Source organism: Balaenoptera musculus, chromosome 7, assembly GCF_009873245.2.
Source record: "Balaenoptera musculus isolate JJ_BM4_2016_0621 chromosome 7, mBalMus1.pri.v3, whole genome shotgun sequence".
Lineage (NCBI taxonomy): Eukaryota > Metazoa > Chordata > Mammalia > Artiodactyla > Balaenopteridae > Balaenoptera > Balaenoptera musculus.
Window position 1 is genome coordinate 58147498 of NC_045791.1, and position 21715 is coordinate 58169212.

The 21715-nt window shown below is 33.5% G+C and overlaps 1 protein-coding gene across 1 annotated transcript in view; it reads left to right on the forward strand.

The window, feature by feature from the left end:
• AGPS (alkylglycerone phosphate synthase) overlaps positions 1-21715 on the forward strand; it is a 139648-nt gene that overhangs the window by 41720 nt on the left and 76213 nt on the right. The window contains exons 3-8 of the mRNA XM_036857223.1: positions 4318-4408; positions 6251-6371; positions 6467-6541; positions 11295-11366; positions 12863-12942; positions 14138-14218. Coding sequence (XP_036713118.1) covers positions 4318-4408; positions 6251-6371; positions 6467-6541; positions 11295-11366; positions 12863-12942; positions 14138-14218 — 520 coding nt within the window. The remainder of the gene's footprint in view (positions 1-4317; positions 4409-6250; positions 6372-6466; positions 6542-11294; positions 11367-12862; positions 12943-14137; positions 14219-21715) is intronic.

Below are 21715 nucleotides of genomic sequence, written 5' to 3' on the forward strand. Positions count from 1 at the left end.
GATGCAGTGCGCGGGCTTCTCATTGCAGTGGCTTCTCTTGTTATGGAGCATGGGCTCTAGGTGCGCAGGCTTCAGTACCTGTGGCACGTGGGCTCAGTAGTTGTGGCTCACGGGCTCCAGAGCACAGGCTCAATAGTTGTGGCGCACAGGCTTAGTTGCTCCGCAGCACGTGGGATCTTCCCGGACCAGGGCTCGAACCTGTGTCCCCTGCATTGGCAGGCAGATTCTTAACCACTGCGCTGCCAGGGAAGTCCCTTGAACATTTTAAATAGCTTGTACAACATAGATGTTAAGACCAATATATAGTCTATTCTGGTTTGTTTTCAGTATTGGTTTAATTGTTCTTTGATCTGGAATAGATAGTGACTACTAGAGTATCTCTTCTTTTCTTCATTTAAACACACACTTTTCTCCATTAAACACAAAAATAAAAATAGCTTTGAGGACTTAAATGGCCATCTTGGAAAAAAATAACTTCTGACCTTACTTCATACCAAATACAGAGATCAATTCCAGATAGGTTATAGACCTAAATACATAAGCTAAAACTATAAAATTGCTAAAAGAATATACAGAATGTCTTTCTGAATTTGAGGTAGGCAAAAAGCAGAGAACTAAAAGCATTAACATAAGGAAAAAATGAATCAGACAGCATTAAAATACAGAACTTCTTTTCATCAAAAGACTCCTTTAAGAGAGTGAAAAGACAAATCACAGAGTGAGAGAAAATATTTAATACATACATCCTTGATTTCAGAATATATAGAGAATTCTTATACATCAATAAAAACATAATAATAAATGAGTAAAAGATGAACTGGCATTGAAAACAGGATATCCAGATGGACAATAGATATATGAAAAGAAGTTCAGTTTCTTGAGTAATCAGTGAAATTCAAATTAATATTGTCAAGAGATTACCAATAGAATGTCTTATAATGAAAATAACTACAATACCAGGTGTGGAGAGGATGTGGAACAAGTAGAACTCTTTATACATTGCTGGCTGTTAACATCTTGGAAAGCTATCTGCCAGCACCTCCTAAAGCTAAACATATGCATAGACTGTGGCCTAGGAACTCCACCCTAGTTATATAGCTTTCTGAAACATGTGATATGTGATCTTAAGAAAACAAGTTTAAGAACGTCCCTGCACATACCAAAAACTGTAAACAACTCTATTTTCTGTCACCAATACAATGGATAAAGTAATTATGCTATACTCACACAGCGGAATTAAGCCATGGAAATGAATGGACTGCAACTACGTACACAAACATAGATGACTCTCACAAATATAATATTGAACAAAAGAAAGCAGATACAAAAAGTACATTTTATATGATTTCATTTATATAATGTTAACAAGATAGTTGTTCCTTTGGTGTGGGGAAAGGGGCAAGGAGAGGGATATTTCTGGGGTGCTGGTAATGTTCTATTTCTGGATCTGCATGCTGATTACATGGGAGGTTTACTTTGTAAAAATTCATTCAGCTGTACACTTACTTTTTGTATGCATGTTATACTTCAATATTTTGTAAATAAAATATTTATAAAATTAAACAAAGCTAAAACAGCCATAATATAGTATAGTTTTATTTGGCTGTTCTGTCATCATGGTGGGGAGAGGGAAGTAGAGAAGTTGCAAGAACATTATAGTGAAAAAAATTACCGAATATAGCTACTGTGATTTTATAAATATTCATTAATAAAGAATTTTAGAATAATGATCTCACTTGGAATGATGGTAAGGGAAGAATCAGACTAGAGGCAGCATCATATAGTATTTAAGAGCACAGACTTATTTATTACTTATTTTACCTTATTTATTACCTGGTTCATATCCTGGTTTTGTAACTTACTAGCTGTGTGACCTTGAGTAAGTTACTTAACATACCTAACATCTTAAGTTGTTTAACTTCTCTGTGCCTTAGCTTCCTCATTCATAAAATGGGGTAATAGTATCAACCTCATAACATTATTATAAGTTAATATACATAACAAACTTAGAACAATGCCTGACACATAATAACGCTTTATGTTTACTTAAATAAAAATTTGAGTACCATTTTAAAATATACATTTTGAAATTTGTTTTGGTCTTTTCTGAAAGTTATTTTATTACTGCTACAGTAACACATTGGAATATTATTGTTTGCATATCAGCCTTCACTACACTGATCTAGGGTAGGATATTTATTTTATCTCTTTATTTCTAGCACTTATTGCTATTTAATATCTTGCCATCTCTGACAAGTATTTCCAAAACTGAAAAGTTGCCTCTCTAAGCACTTGAGTTTTCTGCACCAATATTCTCATATATATACAATTTAGGATTTCTTGTATATATGAAATAATGTTTATGTTTCATATAAGCTCATTTAAATAGAGTTTGGGATAGAAGATATAGGAAACGAAATTTGAGTAGCAAATCTAGTTTTTTCATAGTATTCCTGCTCTATAGAGCTCTTTAGTGTGTTTTAAATTTATTGTAGCACTTCGTGTAAAATATAAGCACCTTGCAAATCTGGTTTATTTACCATTCCCTGTTCTTTTTCTAGTTGTCACATCATAAACTCCATGATACAGTATTATAATTTTTAAGTCATATATACTTTAAAGAAATTAAGAAAAATAGTCAATTATATTTACTCACATATTTACTCTTTCTGTCATTATTTATTCCGTTGTGAAGATTTCACTGTACATTTAGTGTTATATTTCCCTTCAGCTTATAGAAGTTCCTGTGGAATTTCTTGTAGTGTAGGTGTGCTGGCTCCAAGTTCTCTTAGTTTTCATCTGAAAATGTCTTTATTTTACTTTTGTTCTTGAAGGATATTTTCACCAGATACAAAATTCTAGGTTGGCATTCTTTTCCTTTCAGCACTTTAAAAATGTTGTTCTGTTGTTTTCTGGACTTCATTGTTTCTGATGAGAAGTCAGTCATAATTTTTGTTGTTATTACATTATAGGTAATGTGTCATTTTTCTCTAGATGCTTTTAAGATTTCTTTCTCTTCTTTCTCTCTTTCTTTTTTAAGTTGCAATTTGACTATGATGTGCCTAGTGTGAGTTTCTTTGCATTTATCTTCTTAGAGTTCTCTGACCTTCTTTAATTTGCGAACTTATGTCTTTCATCAAATTTGGAAACTTTCTGTTATTATTTCTTCAAATACTTTTTTTATTCCTTTCCCTCTTTCCTCTTCTTCTTAGGTCTCCATTTATATGTATGTTAGTATTTTTCTGTTGTTCCATAGGTCTCTGTAGCTCTTTATTTTTTCAATCTTCTTCTCTGTTCTTCAGATTAAAAATGATTTATTGCTCTATCTGTAAGTTACACTGATGTCTCCAGTCTGCTCTTGAGTTCCTCCAATGAATTTTTATTTCAATTTTAATTATAGAATTTCTATTTTGTTCTTTTTATAATTTCTATTTCTCTGCTGAGATTTATTTTCTGTTATTCACTGGGAACATATTTCCCCTTTTGTCCTTTAGTGTAGTTATAGCTGTTTTAAAATCCTTGTGTGCTATTTCCAGTATCTTGGATCATCTTGGGGTTCTTATTAATTGCCTTTTATCTTGATTATGGATCACACTTTCTTGTTTGTTTATGTCTGGTAATTTTGAAGTGTATCTTGGACATTGTTAATGATATGTTGTAGAAACTCTGGGTTCTGTTACATTCTTCTGAAGAGGCTTTTTGTTGTTGTTGTTGTTGTTTTTAAACCAAGCAATTAACTTGACTCATCTCAAGTTTCCTTCTTTGGTGGTGAGCAGCTGAATTATCTGTTCTGTTCTTTTAAGCTTAGCTGGGCTGCTTAGTGTCTGCTCCATACATGTATAATTCAAGATCAGCCAGACATTTGGACAGAGTTTATACATAGGTCCCTCTGACTGACTCCTGGATTTGTGTGATTTTTCTGTACTCTTCCCAGATGCTGTGTTCACTGTGAGCACTGTCCTCTCATTCTTTCAGCCAGGAAGACTGTAGGTTTTCTGCATTCTTCTTTCTTTCTGTGGTACTAGCTGGGGCTTTCCCTCAGGCTAAAGCCTGTTTAAAAAATAAAACAAAACTGGAAACTCATGTAGTGCTGTTTTCTTCTTACTCCCTTACCACCTATTTTTCCCTGGTTTGGGGCTATCTATACTGCCCTCAAATAGTTGGGTTTTGTTTGTTTTGTTTTTGTCCAGAGCTTATCATTATATGTGGGAGGGTTGGTTCAATAGGAACTACCTGACCATTACTAGAAACAGAATCTAAGATTTGAACTTAAATGAAGATACTTTACTCTAATGTTTTACCTTCTTTGTACCTTAGGTACCCTCTTAGTGGCATGATTTTGCCAACTTTTAAAGAGTGGATCCAAAATACACTTGGAGTAAGTCTGGAGCATAAAACTACCTCTAAAGTAAGCAAATAAGAATGATTAATAATATTGTTAACTGAGTGTGTGTGTGTTTAATCCCAAATTAATTAGACTTATCTTAGTAATTTGTTATAGTTATTTAATATATTTGTTATTTTTTTGTTAAGAAGTTTACTAGTCATATTGGCCTTGTTAGGCTTTCTAGGGGTGATTTTTTTTAAAAATTTTTTTTAGCATCACAGATATAGAGCCTAATCTCAGCATTTATCTGAGATTTATCTGGCAAATCTGTAATCCTCTCTGAGCCTCAGAGTTGTAACTGTCTGTCCTGTGTGTCACAAGTAGTAGTGAAGTTCAAATGAATGAATTCTGTGAGAGAACTTTGTTACAAAAATATAAGGTGCTGTTATTTTTAGGTTTTGTAATGAACTGACAGTAATCTAGGATTAATATAGAATAATTTAAAATAAAAATATAATGTTACATTTACTAACAAAACATTTAGAATATTTGAAGATTGAAAAAAGTAAAGTAAAAGTTTGATTAAGATATGAGTGATAGAGAATTTTAGTTTGCTCATGTGGTATCACTTTTCTGACGGGGGTGGTTAGAATCCTTTAAACTATATACGTATTAAGCTAATGAAATAGTTAACATTTCTTTGTATAATTATAATCTTTATTATTTATTAGTATTATTCGCTATGACATGGTATTCTGCGTCCCTCTAACTGAGTATAACTTCGATAAGTGCAGGGGCTATGGCTTACACTATATTATCCACTATATCCAACATATTATTAAGGACTGTAGGTATTCAGTGAGTGCTTGTTTGGTTTATTTATAAATCCACAGTTACATTTTATTCTAGTATTAAATTAGGCTAAACAGCTAATTCCTATCCCTCTCAAACCAAATTCTTTTAACTTTTCTTTAAAGATCTCTTCTATTTCCTTTTTTGACTATTTGTGATTACTTTTTTGACACTGATGCAATCTATATACCATATTCAGAAATTTCACCAGTTTTACATGCACTTCTTTTTTCTGTTTTGAGCCCTTTCAGTTTTCAATAACTTAACAAAATAGTAATCTGTATGATGGTATCTGTATGATGGTGATAATCTCATTTAACAGATGAAGAAGCCAAGGCTTGCAGAAGTTGGGTGACTTGCCCAATGTCACATAGCTTTAAAGTTGAAGATTTACTTTTCAAGTTACCTGTTAGTTGAAATTAAGTATCAAGTTTATGATTATGTTGTGAGTTTTAAAGCAGTCCTGTAAAAATGGGTTTATTACTTATTGGGAGGCTTTTTGCTGATCATTTAAAAGTAATAAAAGGAAATGATAAATTTTATCTACAGGTGAAAATGTAGTTAATGCAAAAGTTAACTATCTTTCCCCCAGTGTCCCTAGTCTAAAATCAAAGATTTGAGACTTTGCTATCTTCCTTGTTCTTAATTGTAATCTTTATTTTTATTTTAGTTTATTTATTTATTTTTTGACCACGCCACACAGCATGCGGGATCTTAGTTCCCTGACCAGGGATGGAACCCTGGCCGCCTGCGGTGGAAGCAGGGAGTCTTAACCACTGGACCGAAGTCCCCTTAACTGTAATCTTTAGAAATAATGAAAAGGTGGGCCATAGAAGCAAAAGAGAAAACATAGGCTTTTACAACTTATGTTACAGAATGTGATTAACCAGAGCATTTGTAATTGGTTACTGTCACAGAGTTGGTTTCCATATGTATTATTTGTTATTTTCCTATGCTTCTGTCTTAGTTTGGATGTAAAAAAATTTACATTTTGTAGTCACTCTCTGTAACATAGGTATTCAAATTTTATTTTCTAGAAATAAGTCAAAGAAAACCAATTTTATTTTCTAGGCATCCTTAAATCCTAGTGATACACCTCCTTCTATTGTAAATGAAGATTTTCTTCATGACCTTAAAGAAACTAATATTTCATATTCACAAGAAGCAGATGATCGAGTATTTAGAGCTCATGGTAAGCAACTTTATGTAAGTGCTATTTATTTTTAATTTGTAAATTTCCTATAATTTAAGATGTTTTTGCATTTTCTTTTTTAAACCTCAAAACAGGTCATTGTCTTCATGAGATATTTTTGCTCAGGGAAGGAATGTTTCAGCGAATTCCTGATATAGTTTTATGGCCAAGTAAGTTCTTGTTTTTCTTTGTATTATTAATTTAGTATTGTTAAATTTTAAGTAAATTTAGTATTGGAAATACGTACTTTTAAACATGAGCTATAAAAAATATAGATTGCTATATTTTTAGAGTTTACTAAAGGTCATATTCTTAATATGATCATCCTGAATGGTTGTTTTTAATGATTAATTTTGTTGATGATTAAATCTTCATTTAGTATGTACATATCCTTTTGTGAGGTCAGTAGAAAAATGTATTTTGGACTAATTTGACAGCTTAATGAAATTATTATCAATCAATGATATATTCAGATGTATAGAAACTCTTAACATAACTGATTACTGCAACTAATAATAGTAGTTTGTTGATGTTAACTTGTGGGCTAAAAAATATGGTATTCAAATGATGAAACAAGTTGTTTAATATGGATATTGTCTTTGATATAAATAATTAAATTTTGAGAAATTAATTTCATTTAGGGATTTGGCTTGAGGTGGAGGATGGATGAGCTTTCTGTTATTATTTTGCTCTTGCTGATGCTTAGGCACTATATTTATATATATGTTTTTTTTTTTTAAACATCTTTATTGAAGTATAATTGCTTCACAATGGTGTGTTAGTTTCTGCTTTATAACAAAGTGAATCAACTACACATATACACACGTTCCCATATCTCCTCCCTCCTGCATCTCCCTCCCTCCCACCCTCCCCATCCCACCCCCCAGGCGGTCACAAAGCACTGAGCTGATCTCCCTGTGCTATGCGGCTGCTTCCCACTAGCTATCTATTTTACATTTGGTAGTGTATATATATATGGTTTTTATATCCACGTCTTGTAGCAGAAACTTTAAGCAGAATAGGTATACTGCTCCTTACTGTCCATACTTACCTTTTAAGAAGTTCTGCTGATCTTCTGATCCTTTTTTCTCTTCAGACTCCATAAAAGGACTATATAGAATGTTTTATTTTTCAAAAAATTGCCTCATTCATGGACTCTCGGTTCTTAGATGTGATCCTTTTCCTTTTCAGGGAGTATCTGAGGGAAAAATCCTACTTTAATTTGGGGATAGGAAGGAGGGTGACATATATAGGGAGAAAAGAATCTATTTGAATAGTGTGTTGGTGCCCAAACCAAGTCTAAAATTTTGTTCTGTTGAATCTTCCAGTGTAAGAACTTCTTGGAAATAGTTTGTTTCCCAACAGGTTGTCAGTTAACTGTGGCCTTTATTTAACTTTAATGTAAATTTCCTTTTGGTAATAAAGTTCATGTTTTTCTTTGCATGAGGGTAAGTTTTGAGACAATATGGCAATTTGAGACAATGTGGTATTCCATAGAGTGGAGGTGGCTTTCTCATCTTGCAGTTTAAATATCTACACACCATATCTGTATATATACATATGTACACATACCTAGGAAGTCTGTCGTTGTGGATGTCTTTAAGTCTGTCTGTAATTGGAGTCTGAATTCTACATGTTGCTTTAATAGGATGTCTAGGGCTTATCTAAGAGTAAGAACTTGTAATATATGGAACTTTCCTGATTTGGAGTCATACTTAAACCAGGATTTGTCACCATTGTGACCTGTACACAGTGTAGCTATTTCTACCTTTCATTTAGTTTGGACAAGTAGTTAGTTACTTATACATTGTATGTTGTCTGTGGTAAGTATACTTATAAAAATAAAGTTTCCTTTAGCAATATTTATTCAATTTATGCATTATTTTCAGCAGTCTAAATATCGAAACTTTAGGCCTGTGAAAATATGTGCTAGGTACTGTTCTAGGTATTGAAGATAAGACACTGAACAAAACACAAATTCCTATTCTCAGGTGCTATACAATTAAGTGGGGGTGGGAGGAGACAGAACAATAAACAAATATTTAATGTAGTGAAGGGTGGTAAATGTTATAAAGAAAAACAAGGCACAGTAAAAAGATAGAGAATAAATCGGGTGGGCAGTGGGATGAGGGAGTGTTGTGTCAAATAACATTGTAAAGGAAAGCTTCCGATTTGGTGACAATCCTTGAAATCGTTTTGCCTTATTAAAGGTTTTTTAACAGACATCTTTGGGTATTTTATTAATTATTGATGAACTAGTATTCCATTTATTAAAAATTTTTACCACAGATAGTGAGCTTTATAGGCTTAATCTGAAAGCTTGAAAATAGATTTTTATTAAATTTGGAATGATGCAAATGACATATTCCTAGCTTTAAGAAAACCTGGGAAATGATAATCATAACTTTTATAGAACAGTATTTTTACTTTCATAAATGGATATTAATTTGTATATTTTCATTTGTATCCTTATTTCCCTTTCAGGTCCTAAGCAAGTGATACTCAATTTTTGCATGGTTTCCTTGCTTCAAATCTCTTTTTCCTCCATGCCATTACATAATTTATCAGGAGATTGATCTTTCTAAAACACTCTCTTTGCCATGTTGTTCCCCTCCTTAATTCCCTTTTGCTAGTCAAATTGAGTCTTAGCACCTCTTGTTTGGTGTTTAAAGTCTTCTGCCTTCAGGATTTTAATACTTAACTTTTACACTGAAAAGTACCCTTTGGTGTGTACAGTAGAAAGGAGTTCGTATGCAGTATATCATGTATAATGTTTAAAGTTTTGTTTAAAGAACAATAAAGAATCATCAATGGATGCAAAAATTAGTGGGCAAAAGTATGAAACATCTATGTAATCAAAGTATTTCCTCACGAGATATTTATTAATTATAATTTTTTAAAATAAATTTACTTATTTGTTTTTATTTTTGGCTGTATTGGGTCTTTGTTGCTGTGCGCGCGCTTCCTCTAGTTGCGGCACGCAGGGGCTACTCTTCGTTGTGGTGCACGGGCTTCTCATTGTCATGGCTTCTCTTGTTGCGGAGCACGGGCTCTAGGCGCGCGGGCTTCAGTAGTTGTGGCACGTGGGCTCAGTAGTTGTGACTTATGGTTTCTAGAGCGCAGGCTCAGTAGTTGTGGCAGGGGGGCTCAGTTGCTCTGCGGCATGTGGGATATTCCCAGACCAGGGCTCGAACCCCTGTCCCCTGCATTGGCAGGTGGATTCTTAACCACTGCGCCACCAGGGAAGCCCTATAGTGTTTTTATATGGAGAAACCTAACAGTTGGCCCTTCTGATCCAAGGGTTCCGCATCTGTAGGTTCAACCAATGCTGTTCAAAAGTATTTGGAAAAAAAATTACATAAAGGCAACATGCCAGCAACTATTTATATAGCGTTTACATTGTATTTACAACTATTTGCATAGCATTTACATTGTATTAGGTATTATAAGTAATCTAGAGATGATTTAAAGTATACAGAAGGATGTGCTGTAGGTTATGTGCAAATACTATGTCATTTTCTTTTTTTTTTAACATCTTTATTGGAGTATAATTGCTTACAATGGTGTGTTAATTTCTGCTTTATAACAAAGTGAATCAGTTATACATATACATATGTTCCCATATCTCTTCCCTCTTGCGTCTCCCTCCCTCCCACCCTCCCTATCCCACCCCTGTAGATGGTCACAGGGCACTGAGCTGATCTCCCTGTGCTATGCGGCTGCTTCCCACTAGCTAGCTATTTAACGTTTGGTAGTGTATATATGTCCATGCCACTCTCTCACTTTGTCCCAGCTTACCCTTCCCCCTCCCCATATCATCAAGTCCATTCTCTAGTAGGTCTGTGTCTTTATTCCCGTCTTGCCCCTAGGTTCTTCATGACCACTTTTTTTTTTTCTTAGATTCCATATATATGTGTTAGCGTACGGTATTGTTTTTCTCTTTCTGACTTACTTCACTCTGTATGTATGTCATTTTCTTTAAGGGACCTGAGCTTCCCAGATTTTGGTGTCTGTAGGGGTCCTGGAACCTATCCCCTATGGATACTGAGGGACTACTGTACTGTGTTACTAAATGATGAAAGTTAACATTACCAGCAATGAGACTTATCTACATCATGCGCCTCCAGTTATAATGCACTGAGAAAGGCACAGCATCACTTCTGTGGAATTCCTGCCAAAATGTATAAACTGAATTTAATCCTAAGGAAATAAGCAACCGAAATTGAGGGACATTCTATGAAATAACTGACCAGTGCTCTTCAAAACTGTCAAGGTCAAAGTAGATTGAGGAACTATTTCAGAGTAAAGAAGACTAAGATAGTCTTGGTTGCAACAGAGGCAGAGAATGAGGACTCGCGGGTGGAAGTTAGAGGGGCAAATGGGAAGAACTTTCTAACAGTCTGAGCTGTCCATCAATGGAACAGGCTTGAGAAATTTTGAGCTTCTGGTGCCTGGAAGTTTGGAGTCAGGGAGCTCAAAGGTCTTTAAAAAAAAAAAAAAAAGACTAAGGAGATGTGACAACTAAAATGCAGTATGTGATCCTGGTCCAGAAAAGAGGACATTAGTGGAACAGCTGGCAAATTTTGAATAAGGTCTCTTGATTAATTAATAGTATTGTATCAGTGTCAATTGCTTGGTTTTTATAGTTTTTATAGTTATATAAGATGTTAGTATTTGCAGCTACTGGGTGAAGGAAATCTTTGTACCATTTTTGCAACTTTTTTGTAAGTATAAAATTATTTAAAATGAAAAGTTAAAAAAGAAAAAACAGTTTTTTTTTAATGTAGTGATTTAATGTGTTAATGAGTGAATAAATGAAGGAAAAGTTTAGACACTGAAGAACTCTACAGACCCTTGTTTTGTAGGGTTACCCAGATTTTGTTCATGCCCTTGTGATTAATTTATTTTCCCTTTTTTCAACAGCGTGTCATGATGATGTAGTTAAGATTGTGAATCTAGCGTGCAAATATAACCTTTGTATCATACCAATTGGTGGTAGGTATTGTGTGTTTTGAATTTTAATGTGATGTAAATTTGTTCTATTTTAAATATTTGTGCCATCCCACTGAAAACATTCTTATAATTATGAAATGGTTATTTTGAAAAATTGGTTTATGGTGTTTATTGGTTATGCTGGTTTATTTCTGTTCTGAGTAAATCTACCTGAACTCTTTGAGACATGATTTACCCTTAGTTCATGGCTTCTTTCCCATATGGATCCTAATTGAAGCTGTGGCTTACTGCCTAAATAAGAAAATGTTCCTGCTTTAGTAGTTACTTCCTAACCTTTATCTTAATAGAGAGAATATTATTTTTCAAAGGCTAACTATACCCAACATAAATCTTTGAGAAGAAGGGATATGCAACCAGGACAGTGATAACCAAATCAGTAATATCTTTTAATACTGAAAACTAACATTATTTTACATTTTAAGACAAATTTAATCTCTCTTGATCATTCACCAACCACATCATTTTAACAGCTTACACAAGCCAAAGGAAATTGCCTTCACTGACTGAATTGTCATTGATGGAATGGAAATGGGACCTCTGCAAATCAGAAGTTCCAGATACCTTCTTCAGCTGATACTTTGCGTTGAATTCATGCAAAAAAGGCATTACACTGCCACTCTTAATGAAATATTTTTCTGATTTCAAATGACTTTGACAAGAAATAGTGGTTACTAATCACAGACATGTTCTTAACATTGTTTCACTGTGTAGATCAATACCCCCTGTACTTGCATCAATGTGACTTCCACTTATATTCTGTCCAAAAGATATGAAAGTACCAATTCAAACTTTATTCTGCTATATGATGGTACAGATCTGGTTAAGAACTGAGAACACCGTATTGTTCCGTATTGTTATCAAGAAAGCATTTTTCCTTTGACAACAAATGTTAAGTAGGAGTACATTGTTTAAATTCTTCTATGTATTAATTATTCTATATTAAAATCACTTTTTCACCAAAGAACATATAAATTTGTTTTTGAATATCATATAATCTGGGCAGTTTTAACTTTATATTCTAATTTATTAAGCCTTTTGCCTGGGTGTATAAGATAATATTTTAAGTGATAAGTGAATCTCATAAATATGGCAGAAAGGAGATAATGGTGTCTCTAGTTGTATAGGATGGTTATTTTTTCTTCTACGCTATCTCTCCACAGTAATCATTAGCTTAGAACTTTTCTAATCATGTTTTTGGAGTTCCACAAATTGCTAGGGGCTTCACTTGAGTGTGCCCAGGGGATGGAGCCATATCCCATTACTTTCAGCTCCATAATATTTCTTCATTTTGGCATGCACCATAAAATTAAGGTGAGTTTGCTTATAGTGTGTTAGCATTTGCAAATTACATTTTGCAAAGTAGAAATAGGTATTATTTCCTAGAGGGCCTATCTGTATACTTTGTCTTAGGGATTTACCCTAGAAATGTAGCTAAAAGTAAAATATTTAAGCATAGCTGTTGTTTCCTATTTTGGCAGGAGGAACAAGTGTTTCATATGGCCTGATGTGTCCTGCAGATGAGACAAGAACAATAATTTCTTTGGACACTTCACAAATGGTATATGATAATTCAAGATGTATTTGAAGATAGTGTTTGGTTTTAAAGTTGTCTTTATGGCTCAGTCTTAGTTATTTTTAGAAAGGTATATTGTCCATTTTGTTTAAAATTTTTTTCATCATTATATTTTACCTTTGTCTTCAGACCTCTAAAAGCTAAGTTCACTCTTACTCTAAGTCATATATCTTGATGGAGTCTACCAAATTGACATGTGAAATTGACAATTTGAGAAGCATGGATTGGAATAGTGATACAATAGATGACCTGATTTGTATTGTTAAAAAACAAATAATATTTGTTAATGTTAATTTGAATCATCAAAACTTAGTTGTTCCCCAAAGTTTTACTAATGCTATTGCATTTTTGCTTTTGGAAGAATAGAAGAGCTAATTAATTTTAAAATTAACTTAAAATTAATAAAGGTGCTAATAAACTTTAGGATTATTTTGTGAAATTTTGGTTCATTATGGTCCAAGAGTTGGCCATTGTGCTCTGTTAAAGTTTTAGTTTGCGTATGAACTTAATCTTTGTATAGTCAACAATATTCCTGTTTATATAATCTTTTATTATAATTAAAAATTTAATATTATTTTATTGAAGTTTTTCAAGCATCCAAGTAGAGAGAATAGTATTTCTAGTCTCTAGATTAAATAAGTATTTACATATATTGGCTTTATCTTTTTTCCTCTACTATTTTTAAAGCAAATCCTGATAATATGCTACTTTATACCAAATATTTCTGTGTATTTCTTTTAAAAAGGACATTTTCTCACTATATTATTATCACTTCTGGCAAAATTAAAAGTAATTCCTTATATCATTTAATATCCAGTCCACATTCATTTTCCAGTTGTCTCAAAATTGTCTTTATTTTATAGTTCATTTCATTGTTCGAATGGGGATTCAGACAAGGCCCGCATTAGCTTTTGGTGGTTTCTTTTAGTCTCATTTTATCTGAAACCCTCTTCCTCACTTTCTGAATGTCTATGTTTTAAACCAACTCCTGTGCAATATACTGCCTGTGTTACTATGTCTGTCATGTTGTATAGTCAGGAACAAGTGGAGCTTTCTAGTGTGGATAACCCTACTTGCTTAATTTCTATCTTGTCACTTGCTGCTTTCAGTTAGGAAGTTATATTTCCTGAGAAAAAGTGTCTGTTCCTGGAGATGAAACTTCTTTCTTCTTTTGCAACAGAATCGAATCCTCTGGGTTGATGAGAACAATCTGACAGCTCATGTAGAGGCTGGCATAACGGACAAGGAGTTGGAAAGACAGGTATGTTTTATTTAAAATTTCAAAACTGCTGTGTATCCCCTCTGAATAAAGTTACCTTTCACAATATATTCACTGAACAAGCTTTCTCTGTTTCTGTGTGGCTCAGATATTGAGCTAGATGCTATGAACACAGTAGTGAATAAGACACCCATCCCCTACCCTACGAAAGCTTACGTTATATTATGACAAGAAAGTTAGGTAAATAGACAATATGACTCAGTGAGAATTGCTAGGTGAAGGCTAAATGTGGGGTGTTAAGGCTTATCAAATGGGTTCGAAGAGAAGTTGACAAAGATGGTATCATCAGAGGACCTCGGCATTTAAATGAGGTTAAATTAGGATGAGTGAGAGTGAAAAGGAAATGGGGTTGGGGAGAACAATCCAGTCAGGGGAAGCAGCATGTGCGGAAGATTTACAGGCAGCTGTTGCTTTGGGGGATCTGCAGATAGCTGAATATGGCTGAGATCTAGCCTGTGTATATGGGAGAACACATATTCTTGGTGTTTGTATTTTGGGTGAGTGTACGTATAGTAGTGGTAAAGGGTGAAGCCAGGAAAACATGAAGAGGTCAGATCATAAAGCCGCAAAAGTTTGGACTTTACCTTTGTACTTAGTTTTCGTGAGCTACTGTGTGGAGGATGGATGGGCATGTAAAGGTGGATTAAGTGGCTGCTGCAATAATTTGGACAAGAGCTGATAGTGACTTGAGACAGAGTAGCAAGAATGGAGCGAAACAGAACAAGTTGGACACAGAAGTCTCAGAAATTAATGATAAATTTGATCAATTTGGGTAGATGTTGATATTTGCTATTCATTGAAATTTTCAAAGCATAATTTTATTGAAAACTGCTCATCTCATGAATAAGTGGAACTCCTGGAGTCCTTATAGCACTTTTTTGGGATCCTAATGAATTTTAGGAAACTTGAGGTTCTCTTCATGGATTCTAAGCCATTAATTATTAAAATTGATTGGTTTCTTCAGCCCTTTCAAATATGGTCAAGATGACTGTAACTCAGCTTTTGTAAACAAAAGTTAGAAAGTCCAGTTCGCTGGTGATGAACTGACCATTTTGTTCAATTTGGGTTACAGAGACCCCTCTTTCCTACCTTTTTTTTTTTTTTTTTTCTTCCTACCTTTTAACAACACAGAAATGTGACATGCTTGTTGATCTTTTTTTTATTATCTTTTTCCATATTTCATGGTAAAGAGTTGAATGAAGTTGGTATGCTGGTGACCAATTCTGGATGAAAGGCTTTGAAAAACATTATTAAACTTTTATCTTTATTTTTGAGTTAATGCACTAAGATACAGAGAACTAGAATAAAATTGAACATATTCATTGAGGCATTAAAGATCTTCAGTAAGTCAAGGTTTTATATAATTCAAGGTAATTAGGTTTGTTAATTATTATAGTTTATAATGAACTTTGTGGGTTGAATAATAGTATTTAATGAAAAAAACCTGTAAAAAGGCCTGTATTAGTCTTCTGTTATGCTGAGAGGCATTATCAACACAGTGATTTTTTTTTTTTTATAACAAAGGATGGCCTTTCATGTCTATAATTTTATATCCTTTATTATAGCATTTGATGTAGTATTTTAACCTTTCCAAGTTTTTTTTTTTTTTAAAGGTTAGAATTAAAATTCAAGGAACATATTTCCTTGAAATTTAAATGACATTTTCCTAGACTAGGAACTTGTGATATTTTAACTACTAGTTTATTTCCCTAAATGCCAATATAGAACATTTCTTTTTGCCTCTAGTAGACTCTAATATAGTTTCTACAGCTGTATTGATCCCAGTTCAAGTTCTTCCTCATTATGCTTCTGTATTCTTCAGTTTCTTCTTCAGCTGAGGTAACCAACTTAAAACTTCCTGCTTTTTCATTCTAGAAGTTTTAAAATGACACAAATATATTAGTTGGGTAGCACAAATTTTCATCTTTTTAACTTGTAGATTACATTTTTTAATATGTATGAAATTTAAGGGAGGTCATTAAATGTTAACTTTGGATTTTGGGAATCTGTTTCTAGGTGTATTAAATATTTGGCTACTTAATTTCATTAGTTAATAGTCTGGGGATATGTGACTTATGATTTCCCCCCACTAGGAATGCATTTCTCAATGCCTCAGTTTCTTTATCTATAAAATGGAGATAATACCTACTTCATAAAGTTTTTGTTAGGAGGAAATAAGTTAATAATGTAAAGTACTTAGAACTTTTATTCATTCCACTGATTTTTATTGAGTACTATCTGCTTCATTCAAACACAGCTGACTTTAAATATTTCTTCTATATGCCAAAGACTCCTAAATTTGTATCACCTCAGACTTCTTTCTTGAACTCTAAACTTGCATATCCACTTGCCTAGTTGACGTCTCCACTTGTATATCTAATACACATTTCAAACTTAACATTTAAAAAAATTGAATTTCAATTTTCCCTCCACAATTTGCTTATTCTGCAGCCTTCTCATTCCCAGTTGGTGGAAATTCAGTTCTTTGGGAAGCTTGAGCCAAAATCCTGAGTCTTTTTTTTTCTTTTTAGTATTTCTAAAAGGTCTTTTTATTTTTAAAAATATTTATTTATTTGACTGCATTGGGTCTTAGTTGCGGCATGTAGGCTGTTTGTTGCAGTGCATGGGCTTCTCTCCAGTTGTGATGCTCAGGCTCTAGAGCATGCGGGCTCAGTAGTTGTGGCATGCAAGCTCTCTAGTTGTGGGACGTGGGCTTCAGAGCACATGGGCTCAGTAGTTGTGGTGTGCAGGCTCTCTAGTTGTGGTGCATGGGCTCAGTAGTTGCAGCGCACGGGCTCAGTAGTTGCAGTGCAGGGGCTTAGTTGACCTGCAGCATGTGGGATCTTAGTTCCTCGACCAGGGATCAAATCCGCGTACCCTGCATTGGAAGGCGGATTCTTAACCACTGGACCACCAGGGAAGTCCCTGCTTTTGTTGCGTTTATAATAGTTTCATTGAGATATAATTGTCATACAATACTGTAAACTGCAGTCATTTAAAGTGCACAACTTGATACGGTTTGGTATATGAATACAACCATGAAACCATCACCACAATCAAGATATAGAACACATGCACCAATCCCAAAAGTTTCCTTTGGCCTCTTTATAGTTCTCTCCATCCCACCTTTTCCATGTCCCTGGCAATCACTGATATGCTTTCTGTCACTGTAGATTTGTTTGAATGTCCTACAGTTTTATTAAAATGAAATCACATACTCTTTTTTTACAAGGGTGGGGCGAGGGTTGGCTTCTTTCACTAGGCATAATTATTTTGAGATTCATCACTAGGCATAATTATTTTGAGATTCATGCATATTGTTGCATGTATCATTATTTTATTCCTTTTTGTTGCTCAGTAGTATTCAGTTGTATAGATATACCACTGTTTGTTTATCCATTCACTTGTTGAATGCTTGGATTACTTCCAATTTTGGGCTATTACAAATAAAGCTGCTTTGAACATTCATGTGTAAGTCTTTGTTTGGACATATACCTTCCTTTCTCTTGGGTAAGTATCTAGAAATGAAATGGCTAAATCATTTGGTAGATATATATTTACCTTTTTGAAAAACCACCAAACGTTTTCCCAGAGTGATTGCATCATTTGATATTCACACTAGCACTGTATGAGTTTCTCTACACCCTTGCCAATATTTGTTATTGTTAGTCTTTTAAAGTTTAGTTGTTCTAGTAGGTTTGTTATGGTATCTTATTGTGGTTTTAATTTGCATTTCTCTAATGACTAATGATGTTGGAGATCTTTTCAAGCGCTGTTTGCCATCCATATATCTTCTTTGGTGAAGTGTCTCTTCAAGTTGCTTGCCCAATTTTAAAATTGGATTGTTTTCTTTTTATTGGGTTTTGAGAATTTTTTTTAACATATTCTGGACATAAGTTCTTTTCTAGATATATACTTTGCAAATATTGTTCTCCCAGTCCTGCGGCTTGTCTTTTCATTCTCTTAACAGAGTCTGTTGAAGAGTAGATGGTTTTAATTTTGATGAAGTACAGCATACTTAATTTTTTACTTTATATATCATGCTTCTACTGTCATATCTAGAAACTTTTGCTTCACCTGAAGTGACAAAGATTTTCTCCCATTTAAGTTTCATAGTTTTAGTTTCTATTCAGTCTGATGAGTTTTGAAGATTTTGAGTTAATGTTTCATGTATGGCGTGAGGGATAGGTTGAAGTTTCATTTTTTTTGCATATGGATAATCAGTTGTTTCCAGCACCATTTGTTGAAAATACTATCCTTTTCTTCACTGAATTGACTTTGCACCATCATAAAAAATGTCTGTTGTCATTTTTATATAATATGTAATATATAATAATGTGCATCTAGTCTGGACTCTATTTTGTTCCATTGATCTATTGTATATCTTTATGCCAGTACCACACTATTTGGATTCTTGTGGCTTTATCATAAATCTTTTTCAAAGTTGTTTTGGTGATTCTGGGTTCTTTGTATTTCTATATGATATTTATAATCACCTTGTCAATTTCTATTAAAAAAAGTAGCCTGTTGGGGTTTTGATTGGGATTACATCAACTCTATACATCAATTTGGGGAGAACTGACATCTTAATGTTGAATCTTCTGACCCATGAACATGGTATAACTTTAGTTTTTTTAAGGTCTGTTAATTTCTCTCAGCTGTGTCTTGTGGTTTTTAGTGTACAAATATTTCATATTTTTAATAGATTTGTCCTTAAGTATTATATATTTTTATAAATGGTATTTTTAAAAGTTTTCAGTTTCTGAGTGTTCTTTATTAGTATATAGAAATAAAATTGATTTTTGTGTATAGCTCTTATATCTAGCAATCTTACTAAATTCACTAATTAGTTTTAAAAGTTTTAGCTCCCATTAGATCTACTACATTTATGATCAGGTCCTTTGTGAATAAAGACAATTTTACTTCTTCCTTTCCAATCAGTATGCCTTTATTTCTTTTTCTCACCTGATTGCACTGCCTAGAACCTCCAATGCACTGTTGAAAAGAAGTGAAAGTAGACACCCTTATCTTGTTCCTGATTTAAGAGAGATGCATTCAGTTCTTCACCATTAAGTATGATGTTAATACTTAATGTATAGGGGTTTTTTTTGTAGATGCCCTTAATCAAGTTGAGGAAGTTCCTTCTACCTTAGTTTGTAGAGTGTTTTTATTAGGAGTGGATTTTGGATTTTGTCAAATGCTTTGTGTCTTAAGGTGGAAGATGAGGTGATTTATTTGAGGCCTTTCTTCTTTTTTAATATAGGTTTTCAGTACTATAAATTTCCTCCAACTATTGCTTTAGTGGTATCCTACAAATTTTGATATGTCTGCTCAATTTCATTCATTTCAAAATATTTTCTACTTCCCTTTTGATTCTTTCTTTGACCTATAGGTACTTACAAGTTGTTATTTCATTTCCACTTACTGGGGGATTTTTCTAAACATCTTTCTGTTACTGATTTCTATGTTAATTCCGTTGTGTTCAGAAAACATTCTTTATATGACTTAAATCCTATCAAATTAATTGATACTTGTTTTATGGCCTACAGTATGGTCTGTCTTGTAAATGTTCCATGTACACTTGAAAAGAATTTGTCCTCTGCTGCTGTTGGTTGGAGTGGTCTATACATGTCTGTTAGGTCAAATTGATTTATAGTGTTGTTCAGGTCTTCTGTATTTAAAAAAAATTTCTATCTACTTGTTCTATCAATTATTGATGGAAGGGAATTACAGTCTCCAACTATTATAGATCTATTTTTTCTTGCAGTTCTATCAGTTTTCACTTCATATATTTAAAGCTCTGTTATTCGGGGAATAAATACTGAGGATTGTTATTGCTTCTTGACTAATGAACAGTTTTGTTACTGTGAAATGACCTTCCTTCTTCCTGATAGTATTTTTTGCTCTGAGATCTACTTCATCTGATGTTAAAACAGCCATTCCAGTTTATTTTGACTGTTTGTTAGCATGGTATATCTTTTTCTTTTTTCCATTTTAAATTTTTTCCTAATTTATATTTTTATATTTCAAGTGTTTTTTCTTATAGACAGCATACAATTGGGTCTTTCCTTTTTATCTAACATGACAGTCTCTACCTTTTTAATGGGGTGGTGGTTAGAACCTTTTACCTTCAATGTGGTTTATTGATGTGGTTCAGTTTTAAGTCTGTCATCTTGCAATTGTTTTCTATCTTTCCTATCTGTGTTTTTCCTTTTCCACTTTTACTGCCTTTTCTTAGATTGAATATTTTTTTAATGATACCATTTTATCTTTTTCTTTCTTCATTAGCTATAACTTTTTGTTTTGTTCTTTAAGGGTTTCAGAGTTCTATAGGGTATATCTTTAACTTAAATAGTCTGCTTTAAGGTGATAATGTATATAACACTTAGAGTTTAGCATAAGACCATAAAATATTATACTTCCCTTTCCCCTTGTCTCTCCTTTGTGCTGTTGTCAGTAAGCATTCTACTTTTACATATATTGGTAAAAACTAATAGTATATTGTTTATAATTTTTGTTGAAATAGTAAGTTATCTTTTAAAAGATATTTAAACAGTAAGAAAACATCTTTTATATTTACCCATCTAGTTACCCTTATGGTGCCTTTTAATTCAGTCTGATGAAATTTTCACTCTGCTTGAAGTACTTGTTTTAAATATCTTCTTTAGTGTGATGAGCTGCTGTTGATGGAATTTTTTTGCTTTTGTTTGTCTGGGAAAATATCTTTGTTTCATATTTTTTTTACACTTTATTTTTAGAGCAATGTTAGGTTTAAAACAAAATTGAGAGGGGGCTAGGGGTACAGAGATTTCCCACATGCCCCTGCCCCCATGCATGCAAGCCTCCCCCATTATCAACATCACTGGAAGTTTGTACCCCTTGACCACTATCTTCCCATTTCCCCCACCCCCTCATCCTCTGATAACCACCAATCTATGCTTCTATGAGTTCAACTTTTTTAGATTCCACATAAAGTGATATAATGACATTGAGATTTCTTTTACCAAGGGTGAACCTACATTGGCACATCATAATTACAAAAAGTCCATAGTTTATTTTAGGGTTCACTTGTGGTGGTGTATATTCTGTGGGTTTGGACAGATGTATAAATAATCACTGAGTAGCCTTCATTATAATATTAGAGTATTTTCACTGCTCTACATTCTCTGTGCTCTCCCTGTTCATTTTCTCACCCCCCAACCCCTGGCAACCACTGATCTTTTTATTGTTTCCATAGTTTTGTCTTTTCCAGAATGTCATATAGTTGGGATCACAGAATATGTGGCCTTTTCAGATTGGCTACTTTCATTTAGTAATATACGTTTAAGTTTCCTCCATGTCTTTTCATGGCTTGATAGCTTATTTCTTTTCAGCACTGAATAATATTCGATTGTCTGGATGTACCACAGTTTATTTATCCATTCACCAATCTTGGTTGCTTCCGAGTTTTGGCAATTATGAATAAAGCTGCTTTAAACA